Source organism: Equus caballus, chromosome 7 (genome assembly GCF_041296265.1).
Source record: "Equus caballus isolate H_3958 breed thoroughbred chromosome 7, TB-T2T, whole genome shotgun sequence".
Taxonomy (NCBI): Eukaryota; Metazoa; Chordata; class Mammalia; order Perissodactyla; family Equidae; genus Equus; species Equus caballus.
The window spans coordinates 57,192,769-57,207,107 of record NC_091690.1 but is presented as its reverse complement, the minus strand read 5'-3'; the positions used below and the strand labels follow the sequence as shown (position 1 = coordinate 57,207,107).

The 14,339-nt window shown below is 42.3% G+C and overlaps 1 protein-coding gene and 1 non-coding gene across 2 annotated transcripts; both read right to left on the bottom strand.

Moving 5' to 3' along the window:
* Nucleotides 1-12,352: 12,352 nt before the first annotated feature.
* Nucleotides 12,353-13,784, bottom strand: KRT19 (keratin 19). The gene has a single exon (XM_070273204.1). It carries the CDS (start codon nt 13,732-13,734, stop codon nt 12,499-12,501), a length of 1,236 nt encoding a protein of 411 aa, XP_070129305.1. The 5' UTR covers nt 13,735-13,784; the 3' UTR covers nt 12,353-12,498.
* Nucleotides 13,270-13,331, bottom strand: MIR492-2 (microRNA 492-2). The gene has a single exon (NR_032872.1). It is a non-coding gene; the product is annotated as a microRNA 492-2 (primary transcript).
* Nucleotides 13,785-14,339: the final 555 nt, after the last annotated feature.

Here is a 14,339-nt window from a genome sequence, read left to right as displayed (position 1 = left end):
TGACCACAGATTTGTGAAAATTTTGTCAAGGACTGGTACAGATCTTGGGGGGACAAAAGCTTGGAAGTCACCTCTAAAAGATCTGAATTTTATTCACACTAAAGCATAAATGACCTCTCTAGGTTATTCAGCAAAATGTTTTCAGTGTTTCAGAAGATGTATCTAAGTTAGCTTTGATGTGATCAAACATAACTCAGGACTATATGGGAAGGTTACATTTGAAGAAACAAAGCGAAAGCAAAAGGAAATCATATTTTATAACTTGGTTATTTTTCCCCCAGGTCTCAGATCTCTCTCCGAACTCAAGAGCGGGCAAGGGTCCAGTTTCCAATCAGAAGATTTTGCTTTGGCCCTATCCATTCCCATTTGAATGTTGAAGTATAGTAAACAATTTTTATTCTGCCATCAGTTACCTCTGTCAGGGAACAATATTTAAAATTCATATGTTAATAGCCAAAAGCTTATAAAATGCCAGCTCAGGCTTTGAAATGTGTGCATTCTATAATACTTGCTGCATATGCTTTCCAATTATTTGAGGGAAGTAAAATGAACTAATACATTCAGTAGTGGCAACAAATATGTCTTGTGCAGAAATACAGGCTTACATTGACAGGCATCTTCATTTTATTGGGCTTTCCTTTATTGTGCTTCACAGATATTGCATATTTTACAAATTGAAGCTTGTGGCAACCCTGTGTCTTGCAAGTCTATTGCCGCCATTTTTCCAACATTTGCTCACTTCCCATCTCTGTGTCACATTTTGGTAATTCTCACAATATTTAAAAATTTCATTATTATTATATTTGCTATGGTAATCTGTGATGTTACTATTGGAATCGTTTTGGGGCGCCATGAACCACACCCATACAAGCAGGCCAACTTAATCCATAAATGTTGTGTGTATTCTGATGGATCCACTGACCGGCTGTCCCCCTCTCTCTCTCTCTCCCTTTCTTTGGGCCTCTCTATTCCAGGACACAACAATATTGAAATCAGGCCAGTTAATAACCCTATAATGACTTCTAAGTGTTCAAGTGAAAGGAAGAATCACACATCTCTCATTTTAAATCAAAAGCTAGAAATGATAAGTTTAGAGAGGAAGCCATATCAAAACATGAGATAGGCTGAAAGCTAGGCCTCTTGTGCCAAATGATTAGCCAAGTTGTGAATACAAGGAAAAGTTCTTGAAGGAAATTATAAGTGCTGCTCCAGTGGACACAGGAATGATAAGAAAGTGAAACAGCCTTACTGCTGATATGGAGAAAGTCTTAGTGGTCTGGATAGAAGACCAAACCAGCCACAACATTCCCATAAGCCAAAGCCTAAGCCAGAGCAAGGCGTTAACTCTTTTTAATTCTCTGAAGGCTGAGAGAGATAGGAAGCTGCAGAAGAAAAGTCTTAAGTTAGCAGAGGTTGGTTCATGAGGTTTAAGGAAAGAAGCCATCTCCATAACATAAAAGTGCAAGTGGAAGCACAAGTGCCGATGTAGAAGCTGCAGCAAGTTATCCAGAAGATCCAGCTAAGATAATTAATGAAAGTGGCTACACCACACAGCAGATTTCCAGTGTAGATGAAACAGCCAGATATTGGAAGAGGACACCATCTAGGACTTTCATAGCTACAGAGGAGAAGTCAATGCCTGGCTTCAAAGCTTCGAAGGACAGGCTGACTCTCTTTTTAGGGGCTACTGTAGCTGGTGACTTTTAAGTTGAAGCCAGTGCTCCTTTATCATTTTGAAAATCCTTGAGCACTTAAGAATTATGCTAAATCTACTCTGCCTGTGCTCTATAAATGGAACAACAAAGCCTGAATGACAGCACATCTGTTTACAACATGGTTTACTGAATATGTTAAGCCCACTGCTGAGACCTGCCGCTCAGAGAATAAAGATTCCTTTCAAAATATTGCTGCTCATTGACAACGCATCTGGCCACCAAGAGCTCTGATGCAGATGTATAATGAGATTAATGTTTTCATGCTGCTAACACAACATCCACTCTGCAGCCCATGGCTCAAGGAGTAATTTTTACTTTCAAGTCTTATTATTTAAGAAATACATTTCATGAGGCCATAGCAGCCATAGATAGTGATTTATAGCAGCCATAGATCGTGATGTTTCTGATGGATCTTGGCAAAGTAAATTGAAAACCTTCTGGAAAAGATTTGCCATTCTAGCTGCCATTAAGTTTCATGATTCATGGGAAGAGGTCAAAATATCAACATTAACTGGAGTTTGGAAGAAGTTGATTCCAACCCTCATGGACGACATTGAGGGGTTAAAGACTTCAGTGGAGGAAGTAACTGCAGATATGTGGAAATAGCAAGAGAACTAGAATTAGAGGCGGAACCTAGGGGGCAGGCCCAGTGGCCAAGTGGTTAAGTTCGCACGTTCTGCTTCAGCAGCCCAGGGTTTCCTGGTTCAGATCCGGGGCGCGCACGTGGCACCACTCATCAGGCCATGCTGAGGCAGCATCCCACATGCCACAACTAGAAGGACCCACAACTAAAAATACATAACTATGTACCAGGGGGCTTTGGGGAGAAAAAGGAAAAATAAAAAAAAATTTTTAAATTAAAATAAAAAAGAAGTGGAACCTAAAGATGGGACTGAATTGCTGCACTCTCAAGATTTAACTTTAACAGATGAAGAGTTGGTTCTTATGGATGAGAAAAGAAAGTGGTTTCTTGAGACAGAATTTGCTCCTGGTGAAGATGCTGTGAAGACTGTTGAAATGACAATAAATGACCTAGAATATTACATAATTAGTTGATAAAGCAGCAGCAGGGTTTGAGAGGGTTGACTCCAATTTTGAAAGAAGTTCTACCAGGGGATAATGCTATTAAACAGCATCACGTGCTACAGAGAAATCATTCATGAAAGGAAGAGCCCATCAATGAAGCAAACTTCCCTGCTGTCTTATTTTAAGATATTTCCACAACCACCCAACCTTCAGCAACCATCACCCTGATCAGTCAGCACCATCAACATCAAGGCAGGACCCTCCACAGCAAAAAGATTACGACTCACTGAAAGCTCAGATGATGGTTAACATTATTCAGCAATAAAGTATTTTTTTACTTAAGGTATGTACATTGTCTTTTTAGACATAATTCTATTGCACATTTAATACGCTACAGTATAGTGTAAACATAACTTTTATATGCACTGGGAAACCAAAAAATTTGTGTGACTAATTTTATTATGATACTCACTTTATTGGGGTGGTCTGGAATGAAACCCACCATATCTCCAAAGTATGCCTGTACCAGCATCCTCATCTCCAGGGCTCTCAAAGCATCTCATAGACGGTGTAGAGATCAGCTGCCCACCAATGAAATGGAGATGCCTCTGGGGTGGAAACTCTGGTGTCTGAGGTTTCAGCAGTGCAGAGAGCATACTGCAGCATGACATGGGATAAGCCTCTAATTCCCCAAGTATTACAGATTTAGAACTGACGTGAAGATTTCATTTGAAGAACAGAAGTATTTTAAGAAGGCTGAGTGCAATTTTGAAGTGGCAATCATTCCTTACAGGCAGCTTGTCACAGTCGAAAGAATGAAGCCTCAGGAGTTCTTCAGAGCTAAGTTAGAATCCCAGCTCCACATTTATCCAGCTGGGTGACCCCAAACACAGCCCAGTTCCTCTTTGTAAAAGTGGGGATGATAATGGTACCTCCCCAAAAGCTTGCTGTAAAAATGGAATGAAAGATTGCACCCAATAAATGATAGCTGTTACTATTTTAGCTGTAAAATGGAGGTATCACAAATCTCAAAGTGTAAATCTCAAAGAATAAAAATAGTAACAAAAACCTTGAGTGAGGAGTTACTATGACCAGAGAGTATGCTCAGTGCTTTTCACGGATCATCTCATTGAATCCTCGGAATAGATATATCATTTTACAGGTGAAGAAACTAAGTCTCAGAGAAAGCAACTTGTCCAAGGTGACCGTGCAGTTAGTAAGTGACAGATGGTACCCAAATGTGTAGTATTTAAGTGTATGGCTGGGACTGAACAAATGGTATTTAGTTGATCCCTTTGGAGAATGACTCCGAATGCCAATCTCATCTCCCTACACCTATTTACATCTCTGGCAAATTATTCTGAATGAACTCACAGTGAAACCACACCCTGTACCTTTTTACTTGGCCCCATCCCTTCAATGCACCAAACCATGATGGAGCTCCTGTAGAGTGCAGACTGTTCTGGGCACTGCAGGCACACAAACGTGTTCGAGATGCACGTCTAGCCCTGTCTTATAATAAGACCACAATCACAGCTAATTAGCAGATGGGTTGGATTCTGATAAGCACTATAAAACAAATATTAGCAAAATTTTATTTTTCAAAGGAAAAGGTCATTAATTCTTCTTGGGAGAGGAGGGAGATCTGCAGAGTGGAAGGGGCATTGGATGGAGCCTCAGGGACAGTACCCTCTCTGAGCCATCCCTGATGGGGTGTCACTCCTTTGCTCTAAGCAAGGCCCTTTTCTAAAATGCAAACACTTCTTCCTGGAAGAGGAAAGTCTTAATGTCTTGCACAGTCATTTGTTTAGATCATTTTCAGCCATGTCTGGCAGGCTCGGGAATGTCAGCACACAGGGCCCTCAGAGAAAGGTGCAGTGGGAGGGGAAGGGAACAGGGAGCCGCACGTGGGTGAGAGGCATGGAGAATAACCTTCAACTACCTCACCAACAGGAAGGACTATTAATGTGGGGCGCTTGACCAGTTTATCAGCAGGAGCACAACACCCTTCCCAGAAGGAGTGGGCTGAAATATCAGAAGCAGGAGTGTGCTTTAGATACGTGACAGGACATTTCCAAACAGCGTGTTAAGTTTTCAGTTCTAGAGTCAGTTTACAGGAGTTTCACTGGAGCCTTTTGATTTTTGCACAGGGTGCAAGAGACTGGGGCGATGGATTGGTTGGGGTCTTCTCAGCTCTCCTTAGCATCTTCTTGCATAAAGGGAGTTTTCTAGGAAATTCACTTCAATTCCAGAGGGCGACCAACATATCCAGAGGAAGAAAGACAGCTTTTTATTGAAAAATCCGCCTAAAGCTATAATGATATCGTAAAAAGTACATGAGTTTGGAAGCCTAGCAAATGTGGGAGTCCATTTCCTACAGCCAAACTTCACCTCTAGCAAGTTAACTTGTCCAAACTCTAGTTTCTCATCTGTAAAATGGAAATTACATTATCTACCTAATAAGATTGACATAAAATAATGTGCAACACTAGAATATAAGTTACATGAGAACAGGGATTCTTTTTTCTTTTTTTTTTTTCAGTGTTGTGTCTCCCATGCCTAGAACATTGCCTAGCATTTTTTTATTTTAAGATTGGCACCTGAGCTAACAACTTACTGCCAATCTTTTTCTTCTTTCTTTCTTAAACATTGGCAACTGAGCTAACAACTGTTGCCAATCTATTTTTTTTTTTTCTGCTTTATCTCCCCCAAATCCCCCCAGTACATAGTTGTATATCTTAGCTGCAGGTCCTTCTAGTTGTGGCATGTGGGATGCCACCTCAACGTGGCCCGACGAGCGGTGCCATGTCCCTGCCCAGGATCCAAACCAGCTAAACCCTGGGCCGTCCCAGCGGAGTGCGCAAACTAACCACTCGGCCACAGGGCCAGCCCCTAGCATTTATTGAATGAACGAATCAACAATGATATTCACTCAAAGCCTACTTGTGCTAGATATTGTTCTAGTAACTGGGTTCCTATAAATAATAAATGAGATGATATCTATAGAGCATTAGGTATGCTGAATAAATGTTTCTCTTTACAATATCTCAAACAGCAGCAGATAAAGGAATCAATCCAAGAATTTCCACCTGGCCCTACACTCTCACTGATGTTCCAAGTCGATCTGGAGGAGACTGTCTCACCTTGATCCCTGCCATTTGATTTCACCAGCTGCTGTCCCCTTGTCAACAGCCAAAAGTCCTTAGATCTTCCTGATTCAAGCCCTACCAAGCTTGCAAATCAAAGTTGGCCTTACTTAGAGCAAATGCTAAACATCTTTCCCGTAAAAGGCCCACCCTGAAATAGCACTGATTTTCTGCCAATGCATATTTTGAACAGACATATATTTTAAGCTGCTCAGGTATGTCTTTAAGTCTCCAGTGTCCAGAAAGGCATTTAGCAGCATTTTGTACACCATGGGTGCTCAGTGAGTAGAGCGTTTATCAGGTGAGAGAGAGAAGATAGAGGAGAAGAAAAATACAGAGAATGAAAGGAGATGGAAGAGACGATGAAGAGGAAAAGGTGGAAGGAAGGATCTTACCCTTGCTCTGTGCCTATCTGATCTATTTAAGCCCTCTTCAAGACGGTGGTTCTTGAACATGAGTGCACAGAAAAATCACTTAGGGAACTTTCTAAAACTGCGGATTCTTGCCCCAACTCCCAAAGATTCTGATTCAGTAGAGCCCTAAGAAGACATGTTTTAACAAATCTCCCCAGTCACTTATGAAGTTAGCCTTTGGATGTTCTGAGAAACACTACCCTAGGGAAGGCATGATAAAGACTGCTGCAAGGAAGGTAAGCAGTTCAGGAAGAGGCCATCCACAGGCTGAATTCAAAAACATCAGGAATAAGGAAGGGAGTGGCTATTTTCTTCGAAATCTTACCACCATAAAGAACAGAGTTAAAGCATTGCTATTATTATTACCATGCTACACTCTTGCTAAACATTCCAAATAGCTCCCCACTGCCAGTAAGATAATTTTAGCAAGGCACTTCATAATCTAGTTCCAGTTACTTTACCAACTTGATCTCTCTCCTCATGCATTTATCCTTCATTCCAAGCAGAAGGAAATATGCATTATCCCAAGTATGCTATAAACATCATCTCTAAATCTATGATGGAATATAAAAAAGGTGTCAAATTATTTCCACAACTTGGAGCGATCCAACACTTATAATATCTTCAAATCCCAGGACGGATGGCACCTCAGACTTCTGAACAGCTCCCTCAAGCCTGCTTTCAAACCCCCCAAAGCTTGGTGTCCTCAGGCCTCCAAGCCAGACCCTCAAGACTTCCTGGCAAGTCTGCAAGTTCCTAAAAGTTTTCAGGATAAATTCTCTTTTGCTCAAGTTATAGATAGCAATATTGTTGATTTGAATCAAAGAATGCTACATCAGACACATTCTTCCGTTAACTTCTACTTGCCTACCTTCCACTGGGCAGTTTACACATACTGCCTCATCCCACTAATTTTTTATACACCTCTGAATTTTTCTGCAGCTAAATGCAAGTTCTTTTAGAACAGACACTATGTCTTATCATTCTTTCTGTGCCCCTCTAAAAGCCTAGGATAGTGTCTTGAATAAAACATCTGTGGTTTGGTTGGGTAATTGACGACCCCGAGAGGTTCCAAGTCACCTTTCTGACCTCAGCATAAAGTGTTCCTGACATCAAACTACTTCCGGAATTTTCCAAATCATTAGCAATCCTTTGCCAAACCAATCTAAACCGTGATGGACAGGAAGCATTCCTATCGTAACATTTCCCTAGTGGTGGTGCTGTTTAATAAAGATTGCAGCCCTGTGAACATCTGCTTGAAAACAAAAACAAGATTCCTCCAGCCTAAATTGATTTCTGATCTTCATCATGAAATATCTTGGACTCCAGCACTCATCAGAGCATTAGCAAGGCCCACACTGTAATTACAGAAACTAAACCTCCCTTTTTCGCTCTGTTTAGGGGGTAAACGGTGGGGGGACTTTGAGTCACACACACCCCTGGCAGCCCACCTGGCTCCTTTCCCTGCCCCTCTCTTTCTAACTACCCAAAATATGTACTCTTCTGTACCAGGGTGGCTTTTCACGAGTGGAAAAACATTGTTAAATCAAATGGATTTACTGTGAATGCTGCCCTTTTTTAATTTCCACGTGGAAAATACACCAAAAACACTGTATAACTAAAATATTGTTAATTTGTCCTTTGCAATTGTTTCACAGATTACTTAAAAAGTAATTTCATACATGCTGTAAAAGCACCTATTCCTTAAAATAAATTAATATTTTTGGAAGAAATGATAAAAGGATTTGGATATAAGCAACTGTTTGGAGATCCTGTCCCTATAGCTAAAAGCTTACGACCTTTCTTTGCAGAGATTCTGGCACCCATGAGGCAGGTACACAGAGACTGAGTACTTAGTGTACTCAGTCTTGGAAAAGTCTATCAACCATTTTTAGTATTTTTCAATGGAAAATAATCTCTTTTCCTCCCACTTCTAGTCACTTCACCATTTAGTCCCTGGGAACTTGAAAGTATCGGGGTATATATGTACGTACTGATAACCTTCAAGACTGGACTTAATTTTTTGACAAGGAAAATTGTGCCCTAGCCTAAAGCGATCTCAGGGATATTTTCTACTTTCAGGTGACATTTCTGTGATAACCTAAGAGAATTCAGCCTGGGGTTATATGAAGAATAAACAAATTATCTTCAAAGATCTTAACGCTAAAGTTCAGACAGTGAGTGACACAATTTAGACTTCCTATGAAGTCTGTCTCCATCAAGAATTCCTTAGACAACCGAGCACTACATTTAGAGCTCTTATTCTCTCCAACACAATTGAAAGTGTCACATGTACAAGAAAGCCAAAATTTTTTTTAATTTCTAAGAAAACAATGTGACAATGTCTTGCCTTCAACTTCTTCAACTGAATCCCTCCTGCTTATTACTATTATTATTGATAATAAGAATTTCTGTGCCACTCAAATATTCACAGAACTCCTTACAGGTGTTCTATCTATAAGGCCCTGCTCAACTCATGCATGATGTAAGTCAGTTATATCCTGATTTTATTAATAGTAAAACAAAGACTTCAAGTAAATAAGTAACTTGCTCCCTCTGAAATTCTTCTACTTGACAGAAATCAGAATTCATATTTTTTATCACACATCAACATTCTGAAACACTAAGTAAATGAAAGCACAAAAAAACTCCACCAGTTATGGGAATAATGATTTTTCTGCAAATATCCTCAAAGGCAGTCCCATGAGTATAGAACTTTATTTTCTTTGCAATTTTATCAAAGGAAATGAATAGTAGCCTTGTACCCATCCTTAATTTAACCTGACCCAAGAAATTGCTAGAAACTCCCTTGGAAATGCTAGTTCTTGTTCTAAGAATTATGATATCTAAAGTCTATGAGATAGAAACCTTGTTTTACTACGAACAAAGGAGCATTCGAGCTATGAAACCAACTGTCCTGCCAATGCATCACCACAATACAGCCACCGGGCACGGATATTTCTCTGGCAGGTTAGTAATGCATATTTCTAATGAAGTCTCCAATGCTAGGAGCAGAAGTGCTGGGTTATTTTTCCCTTTTTCAAATGTCAGCTCATAGTTCCTTTAAGCATAAAACTTTGAAAGAAAGAGAGAAGAAAAGAAGGAGAGCACATTTTGTTTTGGTTATCTCTTGCAATGATGTTGAGCACCTTTCTCCAGCAAGAGGTCATGCGTTAAGCATCTAACACAGTGTGTGGCTTACAGACAGTGCTAAATAATTGATAGATAATTAAAATAAAGATGAAAAAGCCAATGAACTCCTCTTCTGATTGCCATTTGGCTGATTAAGTGAGATAAACATTTATTCTTCTTGCCCTATAAGTGGTTATTTCTAGTAGAATCACAGAAAGGCTACTGCACCAAAATGAGTTGTTTGCGGAGAACCTATTTGTGTTGTCTCTAATTTAGCTGTCTGTTTCAAACAATGTAAGCAATGGATCAGCTATATTAAAAAAAAATGAAAAGGAGGCTCATAATTTGGAGTTTCCAACAAAGAGGGGAGTCATACCAGCTCCATCGCCCCCATGTTTCTAGTCCTATTCCCTGCGTAGAAGATCAGAGCTACCACATGCCCACATTGCCCACTGCCCAACTCCAGAGAGCCCTCCAATGCTCAGCCATGGGATTGGCCCTTCCTGGAGTCTTGTCACACGGTAACCCTACAAAACTCTCCCTATCAAGCATGTGACACTCAGGGAAGATACAGCTTAAGCAGATGCAGCCTTGATGACTCTTTCTGGACTAGAGTTCAGCTGTACTGTCTGGCTTTTCCTGTCCTGAGGAGAAATGGAGATGCAGTGTTGGGTCTCAAGGGATCATTTAAATGAATGTAATGACAACTGTGAATGTCAGTCCCAGGCTGTGACAAGGGCTTAGAGATTCATAGAGGGCTCATTTATCACCTCCTGTACCACCTCCTGACTTAGCTGGTCCCTCTCCCCCAAGACTATTACCTCAGACGTGGAGACTTTCCCCTTACTGTTGTCTTCTCTGAAACCTAGGGTAAACGGTTAGGCTCTTACTACTATTGGCTCAACTGCTCTGTCTTACTTACCTAGAAAAATATAGTCATCTGAAACATTCTTCTGGCTGGGACATGCTGACTAATATGAATGAATCTGGCTGGGGTTTTTTTGTTGTTGTTCTCTTCATTTTAAGTCAATATATACTCATTATCTGAACCCTAAAAACAATCTTTATGACTTCTGTTACTCTTTGTTCCCCGGGAAGATCATAAGAATATTGTATAAGAAAATTCCTCATATATAGACTGATGCCTGTGTTGCTTTTTGTCATCCTCCACGTTTAAATACTTGCAAACAGAACTTTAAAAATATATAAGAAAATTTTTATACAACACTATACAGAAGTCATTTGCTGATGCAATAAATAGCACTTTTCTAAGTGCCAGGGAAATAATGGTGAACAAGACAGACATAGTCACTGCCCTCAAGGAGTCAATGGTCTATCTCCAAGATCTTGGAAGGAGTAAAAGATTTTGTCAACCCAAATACTTTCTATATGGAAAACCCATCTTAACCAGTGTTATCCCATAGTAGGAGCTCCTCAGTGGTTAATCGATGATGAGGAAAGATCAGTCCCTGGTGAAACTGACTCAGTATTCCAGAAACATCACTATTTAAATGTGGCCCACATTTTTCCATCTCTTCTTATCAAAGTGACATGTGGTCTCAGCACATTGGCTGCAAGGTGCACACAGGTACTCCCCTGAAACTGTGAACATGCACTGCTCATCATTCTGAGGATGCAGATGCTAACATTTACTTTGCCTGTTCTTTCAAGGTGACATTACAGTCCCATAGAACAGGAGAAACGAAGAAGTCTGGGTTGTACTGCAGACAAACATAAGCCTAAAAGTCATGGGCAACTGATCATGGATCTACTGCATTAATCCCAGGACTTGAAGTTACTTAAATAAAAACTGAGGGTCTCCATTGGGCTTCGGCATGGGACATCAACATTCTCAGATCCCAGATGTCTCAGATTCAGATGTCTATGAAAACCTAAGATATTTCTCAGTAAGTTATAACCTTATGTATTGGAAATTTCCTTAGGCCTTCCAATAGGGCTCCAGGAGCTGAAATTCCTTGAGGTCCAACTGTCCCGTTAAAATTACTTAGGTTATGTCTCTTTTTATGGCCCAATACTCTATGCTTCAATAGCACTTATGTTCTCAATATACTATTCCTTCTTGTACTTGAGGACACAGTTGGAGCTTATCAAATCCTGTCCCATCCACACCACCATGAATACACACACACACACACACAAACTTTTCTTCATATGGAAAATTCTTAATTATCCTTAAGTGTTTAGACCAAATATCCATTCCTCTGTGTCAGTGTGCTAGAGGCAGGATTCTCATAGCACACTGTTCATAATTCTATTTTGAAATTTAATGCACTATATTGTAAGATGTGTATTTATATTCAGATTTCCCAATTAATCAATGAATTCTTCAAGAATAAGGATTGAGACCTATTTATTTTTTACCCACAAAACCTCACAGGGTACTTAGAACACAGCAAGTGCTTAATAAATACCAAATGAATAAAAATATAATTGAACAGAACAAACCTGCCCCATCCTAGATTATTACATAACCCCATCCCAACCAGAGTCACCTTCCCGACAGCCACCCCCGAATGGAGCCAGGCTCACTCTGGATCTAAAGTTAATCCTTAGAGATCACTCTGAGAACTTCCGGCTGTCCGTGAGGTATAGGGATGATGGCAGAAGCCATAATTTTTTTGAATTACAGCTGAAATATACATAAATATTAATAGATATTTTAAGAAGCTCTGGAGCTTTGGGGAAAAATATGTGGATTTCAAGGAAAAGAAATATTCCATCTCTGGCACAATCTCAAGTACCAAGAGCTGACTCCTTTTAATGAAGTGTTAACAAAGTGTCAGCACAGACCAGCCGCTGCTGATTTGCATACTCCCTGGTTAATAGTGTTAAAATAGGATTGCGTGAATGTTAAATCCTGTTTATGTTGTAGAGCGAAAATGCCTGTTAAGATTACTAATTCTTTTTTTTTTTTTTTTTTCCCTTGGGCCATAAAATTTTATTGGCAGATCAGGGGGAGAGCCAGGGTAAGGGTCCCTCCCCTCTATGACCCTACCCATGGGCATCCTTCCACAGGAGGGCGGGAAGCCCAAGAGGCTGCTGGACTCAGTGGGCATTGGGGGGCGGCGGGTGGACGAAGCGGCCGTCCTTGTGCTCCAGCACGATTTGATGGGTGACGTCCTGGGCCTCCAGCAGGCTTCGGTAGGTGGCGATCTCCTGCTCCAGCCGAGTCTTGACGTCCAGGAGCAGCTGGTACTCCTGGTTCTGCCGCTCGGTGTCAGCACGCACGTCACTCAGCTGGGCTTCGATGCTACTGATCAGCGCCTGGATCTGTGCCAGCTGAGCTCCGAAGCGAGCCTCCGTTTCCGCCAGCGTGCCTTCCAGGGCGGCTTTCATGCTGAGCTGAGACTGCAGCTCGATCTCCAGGCCCTGGAGGGTGCGCCGCAGGTCGGTGATCTCCGTCTTGTTAATCTGCAGCTGCTCCGTGTGGCCAGCGACCTCCCGGTTCAGCTCCTCAGTCTTGGTGGTGAACCAGGCTTCAGCATCCTTCCTGTTCTTCTCAGCCATGACCTCATATTGGCTTCTCATGTCGCTCAGGATCTTGGCTAGGTCAATGCCTGGAGCGGAATCCACCTCCACAGTGACCTGGCCACCCACCTGGCCCCTCAAGACACTGATTTCCTCCTCGTGGTTCTTCTTCAGGTAGGCCAGCTCCTCCTTCAGGCCTTCAATCTGCATCTCCAGGTCAGTCCTGGCCAGGGTCAGCTCGTCTAGCACCCTGCGCAGGCCATTGATGTCGGCCTCCACACTCAAGCGCAGAGCCTGCTCAGTCTCGAACTTGGTTCGGAAATCATCTGCAGCCAGACGGGCATTGTCGATCTGCAGAACAATCTTGGAGTTCTCAATGGTGGCCCCAAGAATCTTGTCCCGCAGCTCCTCGATGGTCTTGAAGTAGTGGCTGTAGTCGCGGGCGGGCCCGGGCCCCTGCTTCAGGTACCAGTCGCGGATCTTCACCTCCAGGTCGCCGTTGGCCTGCTCCAGGGCGCGCACCTTGTCCAGGTAGGAGGCCAGGCGGTCGTTGAGGTTCTGCATGGTCTCCTTCTCGTTGCCCGCCGGCAGCCCGTCGGACCCGGCCAGGGTGCCCGCATAGCCACCGCCGTAGCTCCCGGAGGAGGACGAGGTCACGAAGCGGGCAGAGGACACCGACACGCCGCGGCCGCCCGAGCCCCCGTGGATGCTGGGCGCGCGGAAGGTGCCTCCGGCCCCGAAGCGCAGGGAGCCACTGCCCAGGCCCCCGAAGGACGAGGTGGCCGAGGACTGGCGATAGCTGTAGGAAGTCATGGCGAAGGAGGACGCGGCGACAAGGGTCGGAGGAGCTGCGGTTGGCAGGAGGAGTCAAGATTACTAATTCTTTTCTGGATACTCTTCATACAGAGTAGTCTAGAAAATTAAAAGAAGATTCATTTGATTACTCTGTAATGGATACAATTCTAATTTTCAAGCTCAATGCATTTCTTCATCATGTTCAGAAAATAAATGATTGAGTGCCCTGGAATTTTACAGACAATCTCTTGATACTGAAAATTTTTTTTTTTAAGATTTTATTTTTCCTTTTTCTCCCAAAGCTTCCCGGTACATAGTTGTGTATTTTTAGTTGTGGGTCCTTCTAGTTGTGGCATGTGGGATGCCACCCACCTAAGCATGGCTTGATGAGTGTTGCCGTGTCCGCACCCAGGATTCGAACTGGCGAAACCCTGGGCCACCAAAGCAGAGCATGCCAACTTAACCATACAGGGCTGGCCCCAGATCCTGAAAATTTGAGGTTTCTGGTATTAGAGAAAGAGTTAATAGTCACTAGGCCCAAAGTCACTAAACCTAACCATTCACTCTTGGTCACAAAAGTATTGGAAATAAGGCATAAGTGCCAAGGACCACATTTCATCACT

Coding starts and splice junctions, on each gene's coding strand:
- KRT19 (XM_070273204.1), bottom strand. CDS start 13,734: ATGACTTCCTACAGCTATCGCCAGTCCTCGGCCACCTCGTCCTTCGGG.